The sequence below is a fragment of the Engystomops pustulosus genome, chromosome 2 (assembly GCF_040894005.1).
Source record: "Engystomops pustulosus chromosome 2, aEngPut4.maternal, whole genome shotgun sequence".
Classification (NCBI taxonomy): Eukaryota; Metazoa; Chordata; class Amphibia; order Anura; family Leptodactylidae; genus Engystomops; species Engystomops pustulosus.
The window spans coordinates 24,965,814-24,983,876 of record NC_092412.1 but is presented as its reverse complement, the minus strand read 5'-3'; the positions used below and the strand labels follow the sequence as shown (position 1 = coordinate 24,983,876).

The window sequence follows — 18,063 nt, the reverse complement described above, 5'->3', positions numbered from 1 at the left end:
GGACATCACAGGCGGCGTCACAGACCGACGCGTTTCGACACAACAGTGTCTTTATCAAGGTCTAACACAAACACATATGGACTTACTATTTAAGGAGACCGTGTCCAAGAAGCTCCGCCCCGCGCCGCTGAGAAGCTGGTCACGTGACCGGAGCCGATTGGACCGGAGTCGAAATAGATATAATAAAACATCACATTATGATAAAAAACATCAGCATATTTGGTGAGATAACCACACGGAGAAGGATACAGATTTCGTATGTGATAAGGCAAAATATTGCTTAAAGCGTCTAAAACAAAGCATTAGATATATCTTAATCAAGAGGATTGAAAGAGTATTACAGATCGACATGGATAACCAAAACGTGGAATGAACTGATGTGTAGGTATGGACTGACATTTTGTCAACATTTGCTAACATTTATCAACATTTATCAACATTTGTTGTTAACATTTGTCAACATTTGTTAACATTTGACAGCTGTTAACAAATGTTGACAAATGTTAACAAATGTTGACAAATGTTAACAACAAATGTTGACAAATGTTAACAAATGTTGATAAATGTTGATAAATGTTAGCAAATGTTGACAAAATGTCAGTCCATACCTACATATCAGTTCATTCCACGTTTTGGTTATCCATGTCGATCTGTAATACTCTTTCAATCCTCTTGATTAAGATATATCTAATGCTTTGTTTTAGACGCTTTAAGCAATATTTTGCCTTATCACATACGAAATCTGTATCCTTCTCCGTGTGGTTATCTCACCAAATATGCTGATGTTTTTTATCATAATGTGATGTTTTATTATATCTATTTTGACTCCGGTCCAATCGGCTCCGGTCACGTGACCAGCTTCTCAGCGGCGCGGGGCGGAGCTTCTTGGACACGGTCTCCTTAAATAGTAAGTCCATATGTGTTTGTTTTAGACCTTGATAAAGACACTGTTGTGTCGAAACGCGTCGGTCTGTGACGCCGCCTGTGATGTCCTGTATGGAGGCTTTTATCCTTGAACAATAAAGAATATCCTTTTACCTCTCCACCTTTTTGTGCTGGACTTATGGCTATATGCCTTTGCCTGAAAAGCCAGACAGGTATATGCACAGTACATATTGGTTAAAAAGTTATCCCTATTCACAGGATACCGGATAGGTGGGGGTTCTGACCGTGTAGAGATCCTGTTTTCCCTAAGTGATGGATCGGCAGGACAAGCATGCACCTTGCCGCTCCATTCGGAGTAAACAGAGCGCTATGCTCAGCTATTTCTGTCATTCCCATACAATTGAATGGAGCAGCAAAACAAGTTGACTTGCCATTCCGTTCTATGCATCATATGGGGGTCCCTATGATTTATCAGTTAGATCCCTGGCAGTCGGACCCCCACTGTTCTTTTTCCTGTGCAGAAGTGTTAACTTATTAATTATTTATATATATTTATTAGTGAGAGGAGAAGAGAGAGCTGGGTGGATGTGGATATAAGCATAGCTATAAGCCATACGGGGGTAGGTTTGTATTTGGAGCTACTCCATGCAAGAGAGATGTATGTGCATAGGTGATTGGGCCATGTACAGGGCTGTACATGCTCTGTATATAGGAGGTGACCTATAGTCTGTGCTATATGGTCTCGGCTGCCTTCCCAGTACACGTGGATGTGTCTGTGAGTAGCTGCTGATGTAATAATGGGCCTTTATTAGCTGCCAGGAGCCTCTTCCTTGTGTTGAGCAATGTCTTGGCGTCTCCTAATGAATGAACCTTGTGTTTGTTTGTTTTTTAGGGCTGATGGGGTGATGAGAACAATGAACACTGAGAAATTATTAAAAACCATGCCCATCATACAGAACCAAATGGATGCCCTGCTCGATTTCAATGTAAGTAGAATGGCGCCGTGTCACAACATCTGTTTATCATCCTCGAGGAAGCCAGATCTAGCATCTTACTGGTGTAGGGATCACTGCTCCCTATCCCAGGCTGTTTTGATCATCTCTCATATTTCCGTCACCAAGTTCTTTTGGACTTTTGAGCTTTGCAGTAAAATCCACCCTATTCTACGAAATCACATTACTCATAGCCATTGCTATCGATTATTCAGAACTTTGACCCTGTAAATCAGTAACTTTTTCTAGCGTGGACTTGGGCGGCTGTACATGATGTGATCGATACCTTCACATAGGGATTGTGTCCTCTGTATAAAGCCTGTGTCCTACACCCCCCTCCCCACCATTAATACAGGTTATATAGGAACAGAAAGAAATCGGTCACATGATAAACATTTGGGTCCCTATTGTTGGGGTGGATGGGGTCTCCCCAACGGTGGTGAAATGTATGATATAGTTTACTGTACTGGTGTGTAATATATGACCCCATTCTTCATCAAAGGGACTAGGGGACCCCACTGTATATAAGATTTGCCCCTTTGAATATTTTACATGCCCCTGATGATGCTCTTAGGGTTGTTCAGTCACAACACGTAAACCCCTAAGATGTGATAACTTGTTGATCTGTGGGGAACTCTGCATTGGGACCCCCAAAGATAAAGGAATTGGGGTCCATTACCTGCTACTGATTCAAATGGTAGTACTGTACTTGGCTATGTCTGTACTAGTAGGTGTGCCCAGCTATTCTATCTATTCTGGGCTATGACAGACCCCCTTTTTAATGATCAGATAACAACCACTACTGGGAACCCCAATTTCAATCAGTCCCTTGTATATATCACATTCGATCATAGGGTGAAAGGTTCCTGCTCCTGTAAACAATTGGGTTTCCAGAACTCAATCGACCCAATACTAGATGACGGCGGATAATTTTCTTGTCTTGTGACAAGTCTCTTAGAGGGGTTCTCCATCCGCTTACTAGTTAGTCCTATCCTGTGGATAGGGGTTAACTTAACCGGTTCGCGACCGCCCGCCGTGTATTCACGGCGGCGGTCGCGTCGCGCTGCATGGAGAGGGCTCACGGGCCGAGCCCTCTCCATAGCCGGTAAGTCTTTGCTGCATATTGCAGCAAAGGCTTACCGGTAACATCCGCGATCGGTGCTAGCACCGATCGCGGGTGTTTTTACAGCGTAGGCTGCCGGCAAAGCTGCCGGCAGCCTCAAACAGATAGCGGCGCATGGGCGCCGCCATCTTACCTGGGATCGCCGCTCCCCGTGACGTCATCGGGGGGCGGCGATCCGTCTCCATGGTAGCCTCGGGTCTTCCGAAGACCCGAGGCTATTTCGTTTTAACCCCTTCATTACAATGTGCTGATAGCACATTGTAATGAATGAGTTAGAAAATCCCCATATACTGCCATACTGTAGTATGGCAGTATATGATAGGATCGATCAGACAACCTAGGGTTAAAGTACCCTAGGGAGTCTGAAAAATAGTATAAATAAAAATTAAAAAAAGTTTAAAAAAAAAAAATTATAATAAAAAAACCTAAAATTTCAAATCACCCCCCTTTCCCTAGAACTGACATAAATATAAATAAACAGTAAAAATCATAAACACATCAGGTATCGACGCGTCCGAAAATGCCCGATCTATCAAAATATGATAACGGTTTTTCAATGTGTTTAACCCCGTAACGGAAAATAGCGCCCAAAGTCGAAAATGGCACTTTTTTGCCATTTTGAAAAATCTAAAAAAATCTATAAAAAGTGATCAAAAGGTCGTACAGTCCTAAAAATGATATCATTGAAAATATTATCAAATTTCGCAAAAAATGACACCACCCACAGCTCCGTACACCAAAGTATAAAAAAGTTATTAGCGCCAGAAGTTGGCAAAATCAAAAAAATTATTTTTGTACAGGAGGTTTTAATTTTTGTAAATGTATGAAAACATTATAAAACCTATACAAATTTGGTATCCCCGTAATCGTACCGACCCAAAGAATAAAGTAGACATGTCATTTGGGGCGCTCAGTGAAAGACGTAATATCCAAGCCCACAAGAAAATGGCGCAAATGCGTTTTTTCACCATTTTCATTGCATTTGGAATTTTTTTCCCGCTTCAGAGTACATGGCATGGAATATTTAATACCATCATTATGAAGTGCAATTTGTTACGCAGAAAACAAGCCGTCACACAGCTCTTTACGTGTAAAAATAAAAAAGTTATAGATTTTTGAAGGTGGGGAGTGAAAAATGGACATGAAAAAACAGGAAAAGGCCCGGTCCTTAACCGGTTAATGATCGCTTGCTCTCTTGGTTTTGGGACCTCATGGATCACAAGAATGAGGGTCCGTTGTACCCCAAGGTGAAGTAAACCGCTGATCACGCAAGAGTCGTCTGCGCCAGTCATCACTGACGGAGATTGCTGAGCACCCTACTCGTCACACTCCGTAATAGAGATGAATAAATCACCCGGCGCAAGCGTGACCAGCGTCTCTCTTTGCCCCGTGGACAGCCGGACCCCGGTCTCTTAATCTGAGACCCCCACCAGACCTCCAATGAGCAAGTTGCCTCCTAACATGTATGCGGCTGGAGATTCCCTTTTAATGCTGAGTTATCACATCTTGGATTTACAGCCCATTTGGCCTAATAATTGCCAGGTTACAGCTATTTTACTAAATATATAATACAGTATATTCTATAATGGAAACCAGGATTGTGTGGTGGCACTTATAAGTATAGCGCTTGGTGCCCGGGTGCTCATCACTCCCTGTTTATTGCTCTGTGATTGTGCAGCATGGGGCGCTGGATGGCTCAGTAGATTACAGGCTTTTTCTGATCTTTTCTGCTCTCCTCTACCCCCAGGTAAATGCCAACGAGCTGACAAATGGCGTCATTAACGCCGCGTTCATGCTGCTCTTCAAAGACGCCATCAGACTGTTCGCTGCTTACAACGAAGGGATAATTAATCTTCTAGGTAAATATCTGCGCTTTGCCCTATACAGCGGGCGCTGATCTGCATCTCTATTTATATATCATCAGCAGGTGCGAGGGGGCCCGGACGCACATGCGCCGCACAGACCGGGGAGGGACGATTTCACTCGTATTAACGTTTTGCTCTTTTATTTGAGAATTGAGAATAGTCTTGTTAGTTTTTCATTTTGATTAAAAATAATTTATTCGTTTCCTTATCCCTCCAGAAAAATATTTTGACATGAAAAAGACACAGTGTAAGGACGGACTGGACATTTATAAGAAGTTTCTCACTAGAATGACTCGAATCTCGGAGTTCTTGAAAGTAGCAGAGGTAAGGAGCGCTGACACCCCGCACCCAATCATGTCTCCGATTGCAAGGAAATCTACACCACAGGACCCTTTCATCCAGGGCTGCTGAGGTCTGTGTATACAGTAAGCTCCCTCTAGTGGTGGCTGGGGACAGAGGTTTGTGTATACAGTAAGCTCCCTCTAGTGGTAGCTGGGGACAGAGGTTTGTGTATACAGTAAGCTCCCTCTAGTGGTGGCTGGGGACAGAGGTTTGTGTATACAGTAAGCTCCCTCTAGTGGTAGCTAGGGACAGAGGTTTGTGTATACAGTAAGCTCCCTCTAGTGGTAGCTGGGGACATAGGTCTGTGTATACAGTAAGCTCCCTCTAGTGGTGGCTGGGGACAGAGGTTTGTGTATACAGCAAGCTCCCTCTAGTGGTAGCTGGGGACAGAGGTCTGTGTATACAGTAGGCTCCCTCTAGTGGTAGCTGGGGACAGAGGTTTGTGTATACAGTAAGCTCCCTCTAGTGGTAGCTGGGGACAGAGGTCTGTGTATACAGTAGGCTCCCTCTAGTGGTGGCTGGGGACAGAGGTTTGTGTATACAGTAAGCTCCCTCTAGTGGTGGCTGGGGACAGAGGTTTGTGTATACAGTAAGCTCCCTCTAGTGGTAGCTGGGGACAGAGGTCTGTGTATACAGTAAGCTCCCCCTAGTGGTGGCTGTGGACAGAGGTTTGTGTATACAGTAAGCTCCCTCTAGTGGTGGCTGTGGACAGAGGTTTGTGTATACAGTAAGCTCCCTCTAGTGGTGGCTGGGGACAGAGGTCTGTGCATACAGTAAGCTCCCTCTAGTGGTGGCTGGGGACAGAGGTTTGTGTATACAGTAAGCTCCCTCTAGTGGTGGCTGGGGACAGAGGTCTGTGCATACAGTAAGCTCCCTCTAGTGGTGGCTGGGGACAGAGGTCTGTGTATACAGTAAGCTCCCTCTAGTGGTGGCTGGGGACAGAGGTCTGTGTATACAGTAAGCTCCCTCTAGTGTTGGCTGGGGACAGAGGTCTGTGTATACAGTAAGCTCCCTCTAGTGGTGGCTGGGGACAGAGGTTTGTGTATACAGTAGGCTCCCTCTAGTGGTGGCTGGGGACAGAGGTTTGTGTATACAGTAAGCTCCCTCTAGTGGTGGCTGGGGACAGAGGTCTGTGTATACAGTAAGCTCCCTCTAGTGGTGGCTGGGGACAGAGGTTTGTGTATACAGTAAGCTCCCTCTAGTGGTGGCTGGGGACAGAGGTCTGTGTATACAGTAAGCTCCCTCTAGTGGTGGCTGGGGACAGAGGTTTGTGTAAACAGTAAGCTCCCTCTAGTGGTGGCTGGGGACAGAGGTTTGTGTATACAGTAAGCTCCCTCTAGTGGTGGCTGTGGACAGAGGTCTGTGTATACAGTAAGCTCCCTCTAGTGGTGGCTGGGGACAGAGGTTTGTGTATACAGTAAGCTCCCTCTAGTGGTAGCTGGGGACAGAGGTTTGTGTATACAGTAAGCTCCCTCTAGTGGTAGCTGGGGACAGAGGTTTGTGTATACAGTAAGCTCCCTCTAGTGGTGGCTGGGGACAGAGGTTTGTGTATACAGTAAGCTCCCTCTAGTGGTGGCTGGGGACAGAGGTTTGTGTATACAGTAAGCTCCCTCTAGTCGTGGCTGGGGACAGAGGTTTGTGTATACAGTAAGCTCCCTCTAGTGGTGGCTGGGGACAGAGGTTTGTGTATAAAGTAAGCTCCCTCTAGTGGTGGCTGGGGACAGAGGTCTGTGTATACAGTAAGCTCCCTCTAGTGGTGGCTGGGGACAGAGGTTTGTGTATACAGTAAGCTCCCTCTAGTGGTAGCTGGGGACAGAGGTTTGTGTATACAGTAAGCTCCCTCTAGTGGTGGCTGGGGACAGAGGTTTGTGTATACAGTAAGCTCCCTCTAGTGGTAGCTGGGGACAGAGGTTTGTGTATACAGTAAGCTCCCTCTAGTGGTGGCTGGGGACAGAGGTTTGTGTATACAGTAAGCTCCCTCTAGTGGTGGCTGGGGACAGAGGTTTGTGTATACAGTAAGCTCCCTCTAGTGGTGGCTGGGGACAGAGGTTTGTGTATAAAGTAAGCTCCCTCTAGTGGTGGCTGGGGACAGAGGTCTGTGTATACAGTAAGCTCCCTCTAGTGGTGGCTGGGGACAGAGGTTTGTGTATACAGTAAGCTCCCTCTAGTGGTGGCTGGGGACAGAGGTCTGTGTATACAGTAAGCTCCCTCTAGTGGTGGCTGGGGACAGAGGTCTGTGTATACAGTAAGCTCCCTCTAGTGGTGGCTGTGGACAGAGGTTTGTGTATACAGTAAGCTCCCTCTAGTGGTGGCTGGGGACAGAGGTTTGTGTATAAAGTAAGCTCCCTCTAGTGGTGGCTGGGGACAGAGGTCTGTGTATACAGTAAGCTCCCTCTAGTGGTGGCTGGGGACAGAGGTCTGTGTATACAGTAAGCTCCCTCTAGTGGTGGCTGGGGACAGAGGTCTGTGTATACAGTAAGCTCCCTCTAGTGGTGGCTGTGGACAGAGGTTTGTGTATACAGTAAGCTCCCCCTAGTGGTGGCTGGGGACAGAGGTTTGTGTATACAGTAAGCTCCCTCTAGTGGTGGCTGTGGACAGAGGTTTGTGTATACAGTAAGCTCCCTCTAGTGGTGGCTGGGGACAGAGGTCTGTGTATACAGTAAGCTCCCTCTAGTGGTGGCTGGGGACAGAGGTCTGTGTATACAGTAAGCTCCCTCTAGTGGTGGCTGGGGACAGAGGTTTGTGTATACAGTAAGCTCCCTCTAGTGGTGGCTGGGGACAGAGGTTTGTGTATACAGTAAGCTCCCTCTAGTGGTGGCTGGGGACAGAGGTTTGTGTATACAGTAAGCTCCCTCTAGTGGTGGCTGGGGACAGAGGTTTGTGTATACAGTAAGCTCCCTCTAGTCGTGGCTGGGGACAGAGGTTTGTGTATACAGTAAGCTCCCTCTAGTGGTGGCTGGGGACAGAGGTTTGTGTATAAAGTAAGCTCCCTCTAGTGGTGGCTGGGGACAGAGGTCTGTGTATACAGTAAGCTCCCTCTAGTGGTGGCTGGGGACAGAGGTTTGTGTATACAGTAAGCTCCCTCTAGTGGTAGCTGGGGACAGAGGTTTGTGTATACAGTAAGCTCCCTCTAGTGGTGGCTGGGGACAGAGGTTTGTGTATACAGTAAGCTCCCTCTAGTGGTAGCTGGGGACAGAGGTTTGTGTATACAGTAAGCTCCCTCTAGTGGTGGCTGGGGACAGAGGTTTGTGTATACAGTAAGCTCCCTCTAGTGGTGGCTGGGGACAGAGGTTTGTGTATACAGTAAGCTCCCTCTAGTGGTGGCTGGGGACAGAGGTTTGTGTATACAGTAAGCTCCCTCTAGTGGTGGCTGGGGACAGAGGTTTGTGTATAAAGTAAGCTCCCTCTAGTGGTGGCTGGGGACAGAGGTCTGTGTATACAGTAAGCTCCCTCTAGTGGTAGCTGGGGACAGAGGTTTGTGTATATAGTAAGCTCCCTCTAGTGGTGGCTGGGGACAGAGGTCTGTGTATACAGTAAGCTCCCTCTAGTGGTGGCTGGGGACAGAGGTCTGTGTATACAGTAAGCTCCCTCTAGTGGTGGCTGTGGACAGAGGTTTGTGTATACAGTAAGCTCCCTCTAGTGGTGGCTGTGGACAGAGGTTTGTGTATACAGTAAGCTCCCTCTAGTGGTGGCTGTGGACAGAGGTTTGTGTATACAGTAAGCTCCCTCTAGTGGTGGCTGTGGACAGAGGTTTGTGTATAAAGTAAGCTCCCTCTAGTGGTGGCTGGGGACAGAGGTTTGTGTATACAGTAAGCTCCCTCTAGTGGTAGCTGGGGACAGAGGTTTGTGTATACAGTAAGCTCCCTCTAGTGGTGGCTGGGGACAGAGGTCTGTGTATACAGTAAGCTCCCTCTAGTGGTGGCTGGGGACAGAGGTTTGTGTATACAGTAAGCTCCCTCTAGTGGTGGCTGGGGACAGAGGTCTGTGTATACAGTAAGCTCCCTCTAGTGGTGGCTGGGGACAGAGGTTTGTGTATAAAGTAAGCTCCCTCTAGTGGTGGCTGGGGACAGAGGTCTGTGTATACAGTAAGCTCCCTCTAGTGGTGGCTGGGGACAGAGGTCTGTGTATACAGTAAGCTCCCTCTAGTGGTGGCTGGGGACAGAGGTTTGTGTATACAGTAAGCTCCCTCTAGTGGTGGCTGTGGACAGAGGTTTGTGTATACAGTAAGCTCCCCCTAGTGGTGGCTGGGGACAGAGGTTTGTGTATACAGTAAGCTCCCTCTAGTGGTGGCTGTGGACAGAGGTTTGTGTATACAGTAAGCTCCCTCTAGTGGTGGCTGGGGACAGAGGTCTGTGTATACAGTAAGCTCCCTCTAGTGGTGGCTGGGGACAGAGGTTTGTGTATACAGTAAGCTCCCTCTAGTGGTGGCTGGGGACAGAGGTATGTGTATCTTATTAATGATGGGGGGTGGAGGCTCTCTTAACCAGTGACGGTATGGTGACACCTGTGTGCTCACTCTACCAAGCTCCATAGCTGTCTACGGGGAGGTGTAAAAGGGTCTCGGTCAGTAAGTCTATAAGGCAATTGCACTAGCTGCGGTTACGAACCCTTGTTTCATAGCTTTACCCTTATCCCCCTTTGTAAGAACTCCAGTATTAATTGGTCAATATCAGGTTTTCTAAACTGAAATTTATTTGACCTTTCAGCTTATTGTGTTTTCTTTTTTTCTTCTTTGCAGCAAGTTGGGATTGACAGGGGAGACATACCCGATCTATCTCAGGTAAGAGGACGTGTTAGGAGACTGCTGGGGTGTGGGCCGGGGTACGATGAAGTCTCTACCCCTCTGGCCCCGCCTGATGTATAATTGTGCCATAACCTGTAATCTTAGTGCTAAAAGGGAGTATTTCCATGCCTGGCTGACTTGCACACATGCACACTTGGCTCAGATGAGCATGCACTGGTTCACATTAGATTATAAATTGAAGAAACCTCATTGTATTTTGTCCCAGAGGTAAGAGTGCGCCTCACTGCCTCCATGGCTTTGGATCAGTAACTTCTAGCTACGGCGCTCCGTTATTCACCTTAATCCCTGGAGGATATCGGGGAACTCCCCGTTGACGTTCAGGTTGCTGCCAGTTTATCACATGTGATGTCTCTTGTTAGTAATGGCGCGGGCGGGACGCAGCCACGTTCATGGGAGAGTGAACTTGCACAGATCACAGAGGAGCCACTGACTCAGGACTCGCAGCCAGAGGAATGTGTCCGGGGAATTTTTCCTTTGACGTTTAGTTGCACATTCCCTGAAGAATTTCCCTGCTCCGCTCCGTGCAGATGTCTGGGCTCCAGCTGCTCATATATGGTGCCGAGATTTCCTCTATAACGCAGCCGTCTACTGGCGCGTGAATCCTGTATCTCACATCATAAATTGATCCTGCTGCTATAATCAATGGCTGCTGCAGGCAGCCGCAACATGTGCAGGACACCCAGATCTATGCACCCATCCGGTGGTCTGACCACATATAGCGCACATTGTCCGTTCTGTTATCACGTGCATAATATCCGCTGCAGATCACAGTAAGTTTCTCACCAACAAGTCAGCAGAATGTCTCCATGTGGGACACAGGTTTGCAGCATATAGTTATTCTTCTGTAGTTTTGCTATGGATTTTGTGTCCGAGTTGGAGAATCTTAACCTGAAGACTAGTATTATATGAAGATTCACATATAGATATCAGTCCATATCGAACTCCTTTACACAGAACTCAACAATAAGTTGTATTTCCCTGAGGTGTGTCTGGCCTCCTCACATAAATATATATCACCATATTGGTTCATTGGATCTTCTGCTCCCTCTAGTGGTGGCTTGGGGCAGATGGAATTTCATCATTTTTAATTGGTCCAAAATTCTATATTCTTAGAAAATGTAATTGTCAGTAAAGTTAGATAAAAATTAGTTTTGAATGGTTCACTTACATGTGGAGGAATTGGGCGGGCAGTGTGCAGGGGGTGCAGACCACCAGCGATCAGAGTGATGATATACTGATATGATGTCATCACTTTGTACTATTGGAATATCCCTTAAAATGTAAATGAATGTTCTCATTGTACCTTTGTTACAATATACTCTTATTCCCTCTCTAAATATTGTTACTCTCCTCCCTGGGACCCCCAAGCAAAAGCCCCTGCCCCCCCCTTACCCCACTCAAGTAACCCATATGGAATAGAGCTAAACCACGCAGTACATTCACTTCTTTAGAACTCTCAGGACAGTTGTCCGATACATAATCCAACATGGAAACCCCATAATAGTTAATAGGCGCAGCCTGAGCTCCAATTCATATGAAACCCCTCAAGGTACCCCATATTTAAGTATCCCAGAGTTTGAATCCACCACAATCAGTCAGTTATCCCTTATACTGTGGATAGCAGATAAGGGTTTATTATGCAGTGATTGTTCTTATAGACCAGTGGTGGCGAACCTATGGCACGGGTGCCAGAGGTGGCACTCAGAGCCCTTTCTGTGGGCACTCAAGGCAATCGCTCCAATTTCACCAAACAGGACCAAATCCACCAAATCTTCATGCAGTCCCAAGCAATCTAAGGGATGCTGCTGTCAGCGCGATTTTAAATCCTACAATTTATTGGCTGTTTGAAACAGTGGGAAAAGTGAGAAGGTATTGACAGAACTGCAGAGGTCATCCTGCTGACCCACCATTCTTCCTGGAGAGAAGCTACAATGATGGTCTGATTTTATTTGCCCACCCTTTTTCAACTGTATTGGTGGCCTTAGGAGAGCCAATACAATTGAATGATGTAGAAGAACTGGTAGCAATGTTACTGGTTAGCAGTTACTGCTTGAAATGCCATGTTGGCACTTCCTGGTAAATAAGTGGATTTTGGTTGTAGTTTGGGCACTCGGTCTCTAAAAGGTTTGCCATCACTGTTATAGACTATATGGTTCTTCTATGGTGTTAGTACACAAAATCCATATATCCATGATCCTTTTGTGGAGTCGGGCAGAACCAGCCACATGAACAGCTCATCCCCTGAGCCCCCTGTTCACAATGGGCTCATTTGGGCCTGTACATTTTGATATATCGGCACATAAATCCACTTTTCATGTTCATAACCTAAAACCTCATTTCATTTCCTCTTCCTGCGTCTCTCCACCTCTGGCCAGGGATGACTTCATTGTTTGTTAGCAGCTCAGGTTTCCGGCCTCTCTTGGCATCTTCTCTGCCCATAGCTGCCACCGTCACCCCATCATCACCCGTCAGCATTGGCAGCTCCCTACCTTCCGCCTTAGCGGTTTTCTCGTGCCAACCACCGGTATTTTAATATTGCTGAATAAATGGGAATACGTCTCATCCGGATGCTCATATGGCTTGGATGTTTTATCTTCGCAGGCTCCTAGCAGTCTACTCGATGCCCTGGAACAACACTTAGCCTCTCTGGAAGGGAAGAAAATCAAAGACTCCACGGCAGCGAGCAGGTAGATTGCAGTCCTAGAGTCAAGTACCCTCGAGGGGGTCCTCATCTAGTACATGAGTCACCCTGATGTGTGATCGTCGGGTTATTGACTCTCTGCACTATTAGGTAGCATTACATTGTGTGTGTATTCACATGTTATAGAACGGCACAATCTCCTCTTATAACCTGAGGATTATACAAAGAGGCCGCAGAGGCATCACATGTCTCTGCTGCAGAAACATATCGCTGGGTAGTGCTACTACACTATATAGGTGGTTGCATTGTAATTGCATTATAATGCGCACCTCAGCTGCTGCAGAACATCATAGTACATGCCTTGGCTGCTGCTGCAGAACATCATTGTACATACCTCGTCTGCTGCAGATCATCATAGTACATACCTCGTCTGCTGCAGGTCATCATAGTACACACCTCGTCTGCTGCAGGTCATCATAGTACACACCTCGTCTGCTTCAGGTCATCATAGTACACACCTCGTCTGCTGCAGGTCATCCTAGTACACACCTCGTCTGCTGCAGGTCATCCTAGTACACACCTCGTCTGCTGCAGGTCATCCTAGTACACACCTCGTCTGCTGCAGGTCATCCTAGTACACACCTCGTCTGCTGCAGGTCATCCTAGTACACACCTCGTCTGCTGCAGGTCATCCTAGTACACACCTCGTCTGCTGCAGGTCATCCTAGTACACACCTCGTCTGCTGCAGGTCATCCTAGTACACACCTCGTCTGCTGCAGGTCATCCTAGTACACACCTCGTCTGCTGCAGGTCATCCTAGTACACACCTCGTCTGCTGCAGGTCATCCTAGTACACACCTCGTCTGCTGCAGGTCATCCTAGTACACACCTCGTCTGCTGCAGGTCATCCTAGTACACACCTCGCCTGCTGCAGGTCATCCTAGTACACACCTCGCCTGCTGCAGGTCATCATAGTACACACCTCGACAGTTGCTGCAGGTCATCATAGTACACACCTCGACAGTTGCTGCAGGTCATCATAGTACACACCTCGACAGTTGCTGCAGGTCATCATAGTACACACCTCGACAGTTGCTGCAGGTCATCATAGTACACACCTCGACAGTTGCTGCAGGTCATCATAGTACACACCTCGACAGTTGCTGCAGGTCATCATAGTACACACCTCGACAGTTGCTGCAGGTCATCATAGTACACACCTCGACAGTTGCTGCAGGTCATCATAGTACACACCTCGACAGTTGCTGCAGGTCATCATAGTACACACCTCGACAGTTGCTGCAGGTCATCATAGTACACACCTCGACAGTTGCTGCAGGTCATCATAGTACACACCTCGACAGTTGCTGCAGGTCATCATAGTACACACCTCGACAGTTGCTGCAGGTCATCATAGTACACACCTCGACAGTTGCTGCAGGTCATCATAGTACACACCTCGACAGTTGCTGCAGGTCATCATAGTACACACCTCGACAGTTGCTGCAGGTCATCATAGTACACACCTCGACAGTTGCTGCAGGTCATCATAGTACACACCTCGCCTGCTGCGGGTCATCATAGTACACACCTCGCCTGCTGCGGGTCATCATAGTACACACCTCGACGGTTGCTGCACCTCGTACCCTGTTGCGCAGGTGTTGTAAAGTTAGACCCTTTCCTCATGAATCGTGTTTGGCCTCTGTTGTAGCAGTAGGTCCTGGGGAGCCCCAGTAATTGTTTGGTTAAGCTGTTCGCTCTCTCAGATGTTGATATAAACCTCCAGGCAGCAGACGGCTCTCGCATGGCTGCCTTCCAGCTCGATGCTTCATTTGGCCCAGGAGACGGCAATCAATATGGATGTATTATGTTTTGTGTTTGTGAATGGCTGGTTATCTGGAAGCCATAAATGTATTATCCTCTGCATATGGAGTGTGTTCCCGCTGATGTGTTTTCATCCTCCTGGGTTAGATGCTGCAGGGATTTATTCTCCAGGAGTGGGCAATGTGTAACTCACTCTATGAGCCGGGTCTAGGATCTTCCTAGGCTCTGCCCAGTCTGTGACCCCTTAAATCTGTAGACATTGCAGTTCTGAGAGTGTCTCTTCCTCTTCTTGCAGAGCGACAACACTCTCCAACGCCGTTTCATCCCTGGCAAGCACCGGCCTGTCCCTCACCAGAGTAGATGAAAGGGAAAAGCAAGCGGCGCTGGAAGAGGAGCAGGCCCGGCTAAAGGCATTAAAGGTAACGTAGAGCTGGCAACACACACCTGATGGGACCTGAGCCTTGTAGTCCTGATCATGGGGGACCCGCTGCTCTGATCCCCCTCCAATTATTCCCTATCCTATAGAAAGGATTTGCGTATTAGGTCAATAGCTAAACTTTATTAGAATCTGGTTTGCATTCTCTTGATGCATTTTTTTGATTCCTCAAGGAACAGCGTCTTAAGGAGCTCTCCAAAAAGCCTCAAAATGCTTCCACCACAGCCTCGTCCCCTGTGTCGTCCTCGGCGGGCAGTATAAACACGACGGCAGCCATTGACCTGTTCTCCACCCCGTCTTCATTACACAGGTACGCTCATGTGCAGTCACCATATAACGTCAGTCAGGGAAGTCTCCAAAGCGCTCACTCTGACATCCAGAAGCTCAGAAATCCCTGATCATCTACAACCTGTCTTCTGGAGAGTTCCTCGAAATGTTTCTTCCCTTTATGAGTTAATTTTGAAGAAGTTTTCCTGACTGTTCAGTAATCCAGAACCATTAGCCTGTAAGTTGTCCACACACTTAGAGGCACGATGGCTCAACACAGGATAGCAGATATGTGAAAGAAAAGTTACCTATTAATAAGTTTGTGCCCCCTAGCAGGGGATACGGGTTTCCAAAAGGGGTTAAAGGGGAACCTGTCACCACATTTGACTAATAAACTACTAGCGATCTGAGTATGAAATGTCCTTTGTAGAATTCCATCTTTATGTGAAATCTCATCCTTATACCTATAAAAAAAAAAATCTCCCCCAAAGTCTTATAACAATGAACAGAGAAGAGTCATATTTTACCTTAGATGAGTGCATTTTTAAGGCAGCAGGGGGAAGAGTCACTTTTTTCAGTTCTATAGTATTTTGAAACATCCATGTGTCATTTTAAAGATCAGAATCTTATCTTTCAGGTGACATCAGGCTTGTGGTTCTCTGGGGTACTGAACCAGAGATACAGACGGGTAAACATGTGGTTGGGGATGCAAGCTGCAGATGAAGATCCAGCTCCTGTCTTTGTATCCCCGGTTCTGTAGATCACAGAACCAAAACATGATGAGATTCTTATTTTTAATATGACGCCCATGTTTCTATATTGTATAGAACTGAATATAAGGACATCTGAATGGACTTTTACCCTGCCGCCTCTAGACTTGACTCTTCTCATGCAAAATATTATTCTTCTTTGCTCATTTTCACATGACTTTGGAGCAGATTTTTTTTTCATAGGTAAAGAATGAGATTTCACAATCAAAATGGAATTTTAGAAGGGACATTTCGTCTCCTACCTGAGGGGACTGGTGGGATTATGGGGTAAAATCTGGTGACGGGTTCCCTTTAACTTTCTGCTTACAGTCACTGAATCCCTGAATTTTCTGCCTACCTCCTGGGACAAGTTACACCGCCTTCACTATGTTTAATATACATGTGCGTGGGGGGAGATTTAGGCCCCTGAGTACATGTATATAAAACATGGTGAAAGCGTCCCCTACAGTGGGTGCCTGTCCCCTTGGATAACTCAGACTCTTTATCATCCTGCAGCAGGGTGATAAAGAGATATAAAATGCACTGCAGTGGGATATCGGTAGGTGTCCATGCTCCTCATCCTCTGGTACTGGTACTTGCTTAGCTCCAGTAGCCGTAGGATATAGTCTTCTGGCCTATTGATACGGACGTGCGTGGTTTAGGTGACTCTGTCAGTGTGATGCATGAATGCTTATTCACCCTCTCCATAGACCTGCGCATAGATCATGTGATCACACAGAGGAGGATCATTGTTACTGGGATACTTTGTATCTGCTCAGTATCTATCAGTATGATCCATTTATAGCTCAGGGTTATAGATTAACATTTAAGTGACTTCGCTGCTGACGCAGTAGATCTGAGTGATGTCCCATCCCTATGCATAGACCATTATTTATAGTTTGGCCAATCCCTCAACGTATAGAGTATCAGATAAAGTTTTGCATAACATCGCTATCGGACTAGAAGTCGTCCCGATGTGTCATCTCCTTCTATCTGGTCTCTTCTATATCTACATCGCATTCATTGCTTATCAGTTATTTGCCCTGTGGCTTCCTCTTCATGCTAAAGTCCACTGATGGGAATAAAGGACTATTGTACTTGGTTATGTACGACTATTGTAACGTTGTCTTGTGTATATATAGCTTCCACGTCTATCTATACAGGTTGTGCATTTCATTGTCTTCCTATATAGATATATGTGAATGCTGTGAATCTGTCCTATTACTGAGCACCTGTATACAGAATCACTGTGATGTCTCTTATCCAGTTGTGGACCACACAATACCTTTGGACTTCTACATGTCTGGGTTTTGTCCATGAAATAAGGACCACTTCTTTGAATCTTTGACTGATTACTTTGTATAGACTTGGAGTCCCAGCCTCCTAGTCATCTGTAGCCTTCTATGATGCATGGATCCCTGTCTCCATACAGAACCATTTCTCAATGCAGTTATAACCTAGGGACTCCTAGCATCATGGTCATCTTTAGCATGGAGTCCCTGCCACCATTCAGAACCCTTTGGTGAATTATTATAACCAAGGGCTCCTAGCATCATTGTCAACTATACTTATCTATGATGCTCGGAGTCCCTACCTCCATACAGGAGAACTACTGAATGCAAGATTGTAACCCAGGGACTCTTGGCATCAATGACATCTTTAGTGCTTTTTGATGCTGGGAGTCCCTGCCTCTATATAGGACCACTACTGAAGGCATTATTGTAACCCAGAGACTCCTACCATCATGGCAATTTGGAGTCCCTGTACAACTTCTAAATGGACAATCATAACCCAGGGACTCCGAGCATCATGGATAAATTTAAAGCTGGATGTCTGGGTCCCTGCACAGTGTTTGGTGTTGAAATAAACCCCTTTTGATCACACAGTCCATATCCACGGCCTTCATTGAGCATTGTGTGACTACTGTCCAGGCAGATGGACTGCAGCTTGTCTGGACAGAAGGGACCAGTCTCTGCTCAGTGCATTGTGATAGATGTGTTCCAGCTCTCGGCTACGTGTTATATAATGGTCCGTATGTCCTAGAAGGGGGATCTCCACGCTGACATTGATGGGATAATTTTGTTGTGATTCTCCGATATATCATTGATGCCTGGAAGCGGTGGAGCGGCGGTGC

The 18,063-nt window shown here is 46.6% G+C and overlaps 1 protein-coding gene across 15 annotated transcripts in view; it reads left to right on the top strand.

Annotated features, from left to right (window-relative positions):
• Nucleotides 1-18,063, top strand: part of PICALM (phosphatidylinositol binding clathrin assembly protein) — a 60,044-nt gene that overhangs the window by 25,069 nt on the left and 16,912 nt on the right. For 13 of the 15 annotated variants that reach the window (XM_072134040.1, XM_072134045.1, XM_072134051.1 and 10 more), the window contains exons 5-11: nucleotides 1,778-1,871; nucleotides 4,748-4,859; nucleotides 5,083-5,189; nucleotides 9,946-9,987; nucleotides 12,613-12,698; nucleotides 14,773-14,896; nucleotides 15,087-15,223. In XM_072134040.1, the coding sequence (XP_071990141.1) occupies nucleotides 1,778-1,871; nucleotides 4,748-4,859; nucleotides 5,083-5,189; nucleotides 9,946-9,987; nucleotides 12,613-12,698; nucleotides 14,773-14,896; nucleotides 15,087-15,223 (702 nt within the window). The remainder of the gene's footprint in view (nucleotides 1-1,777; nucleotides 1,872-4,747; nucleotides 4,860-5,082; nucleotides 5,190-9,945; nucleotides 9,988-12,612; nucleotides 12,699-14,772; nucleotides 14,897-15,086; nucleotides 15,224-18,063) is intronic. The other 2 variants (XM_072134054.1, XM_072134041.1) reach the window with 1 other exon arrangement.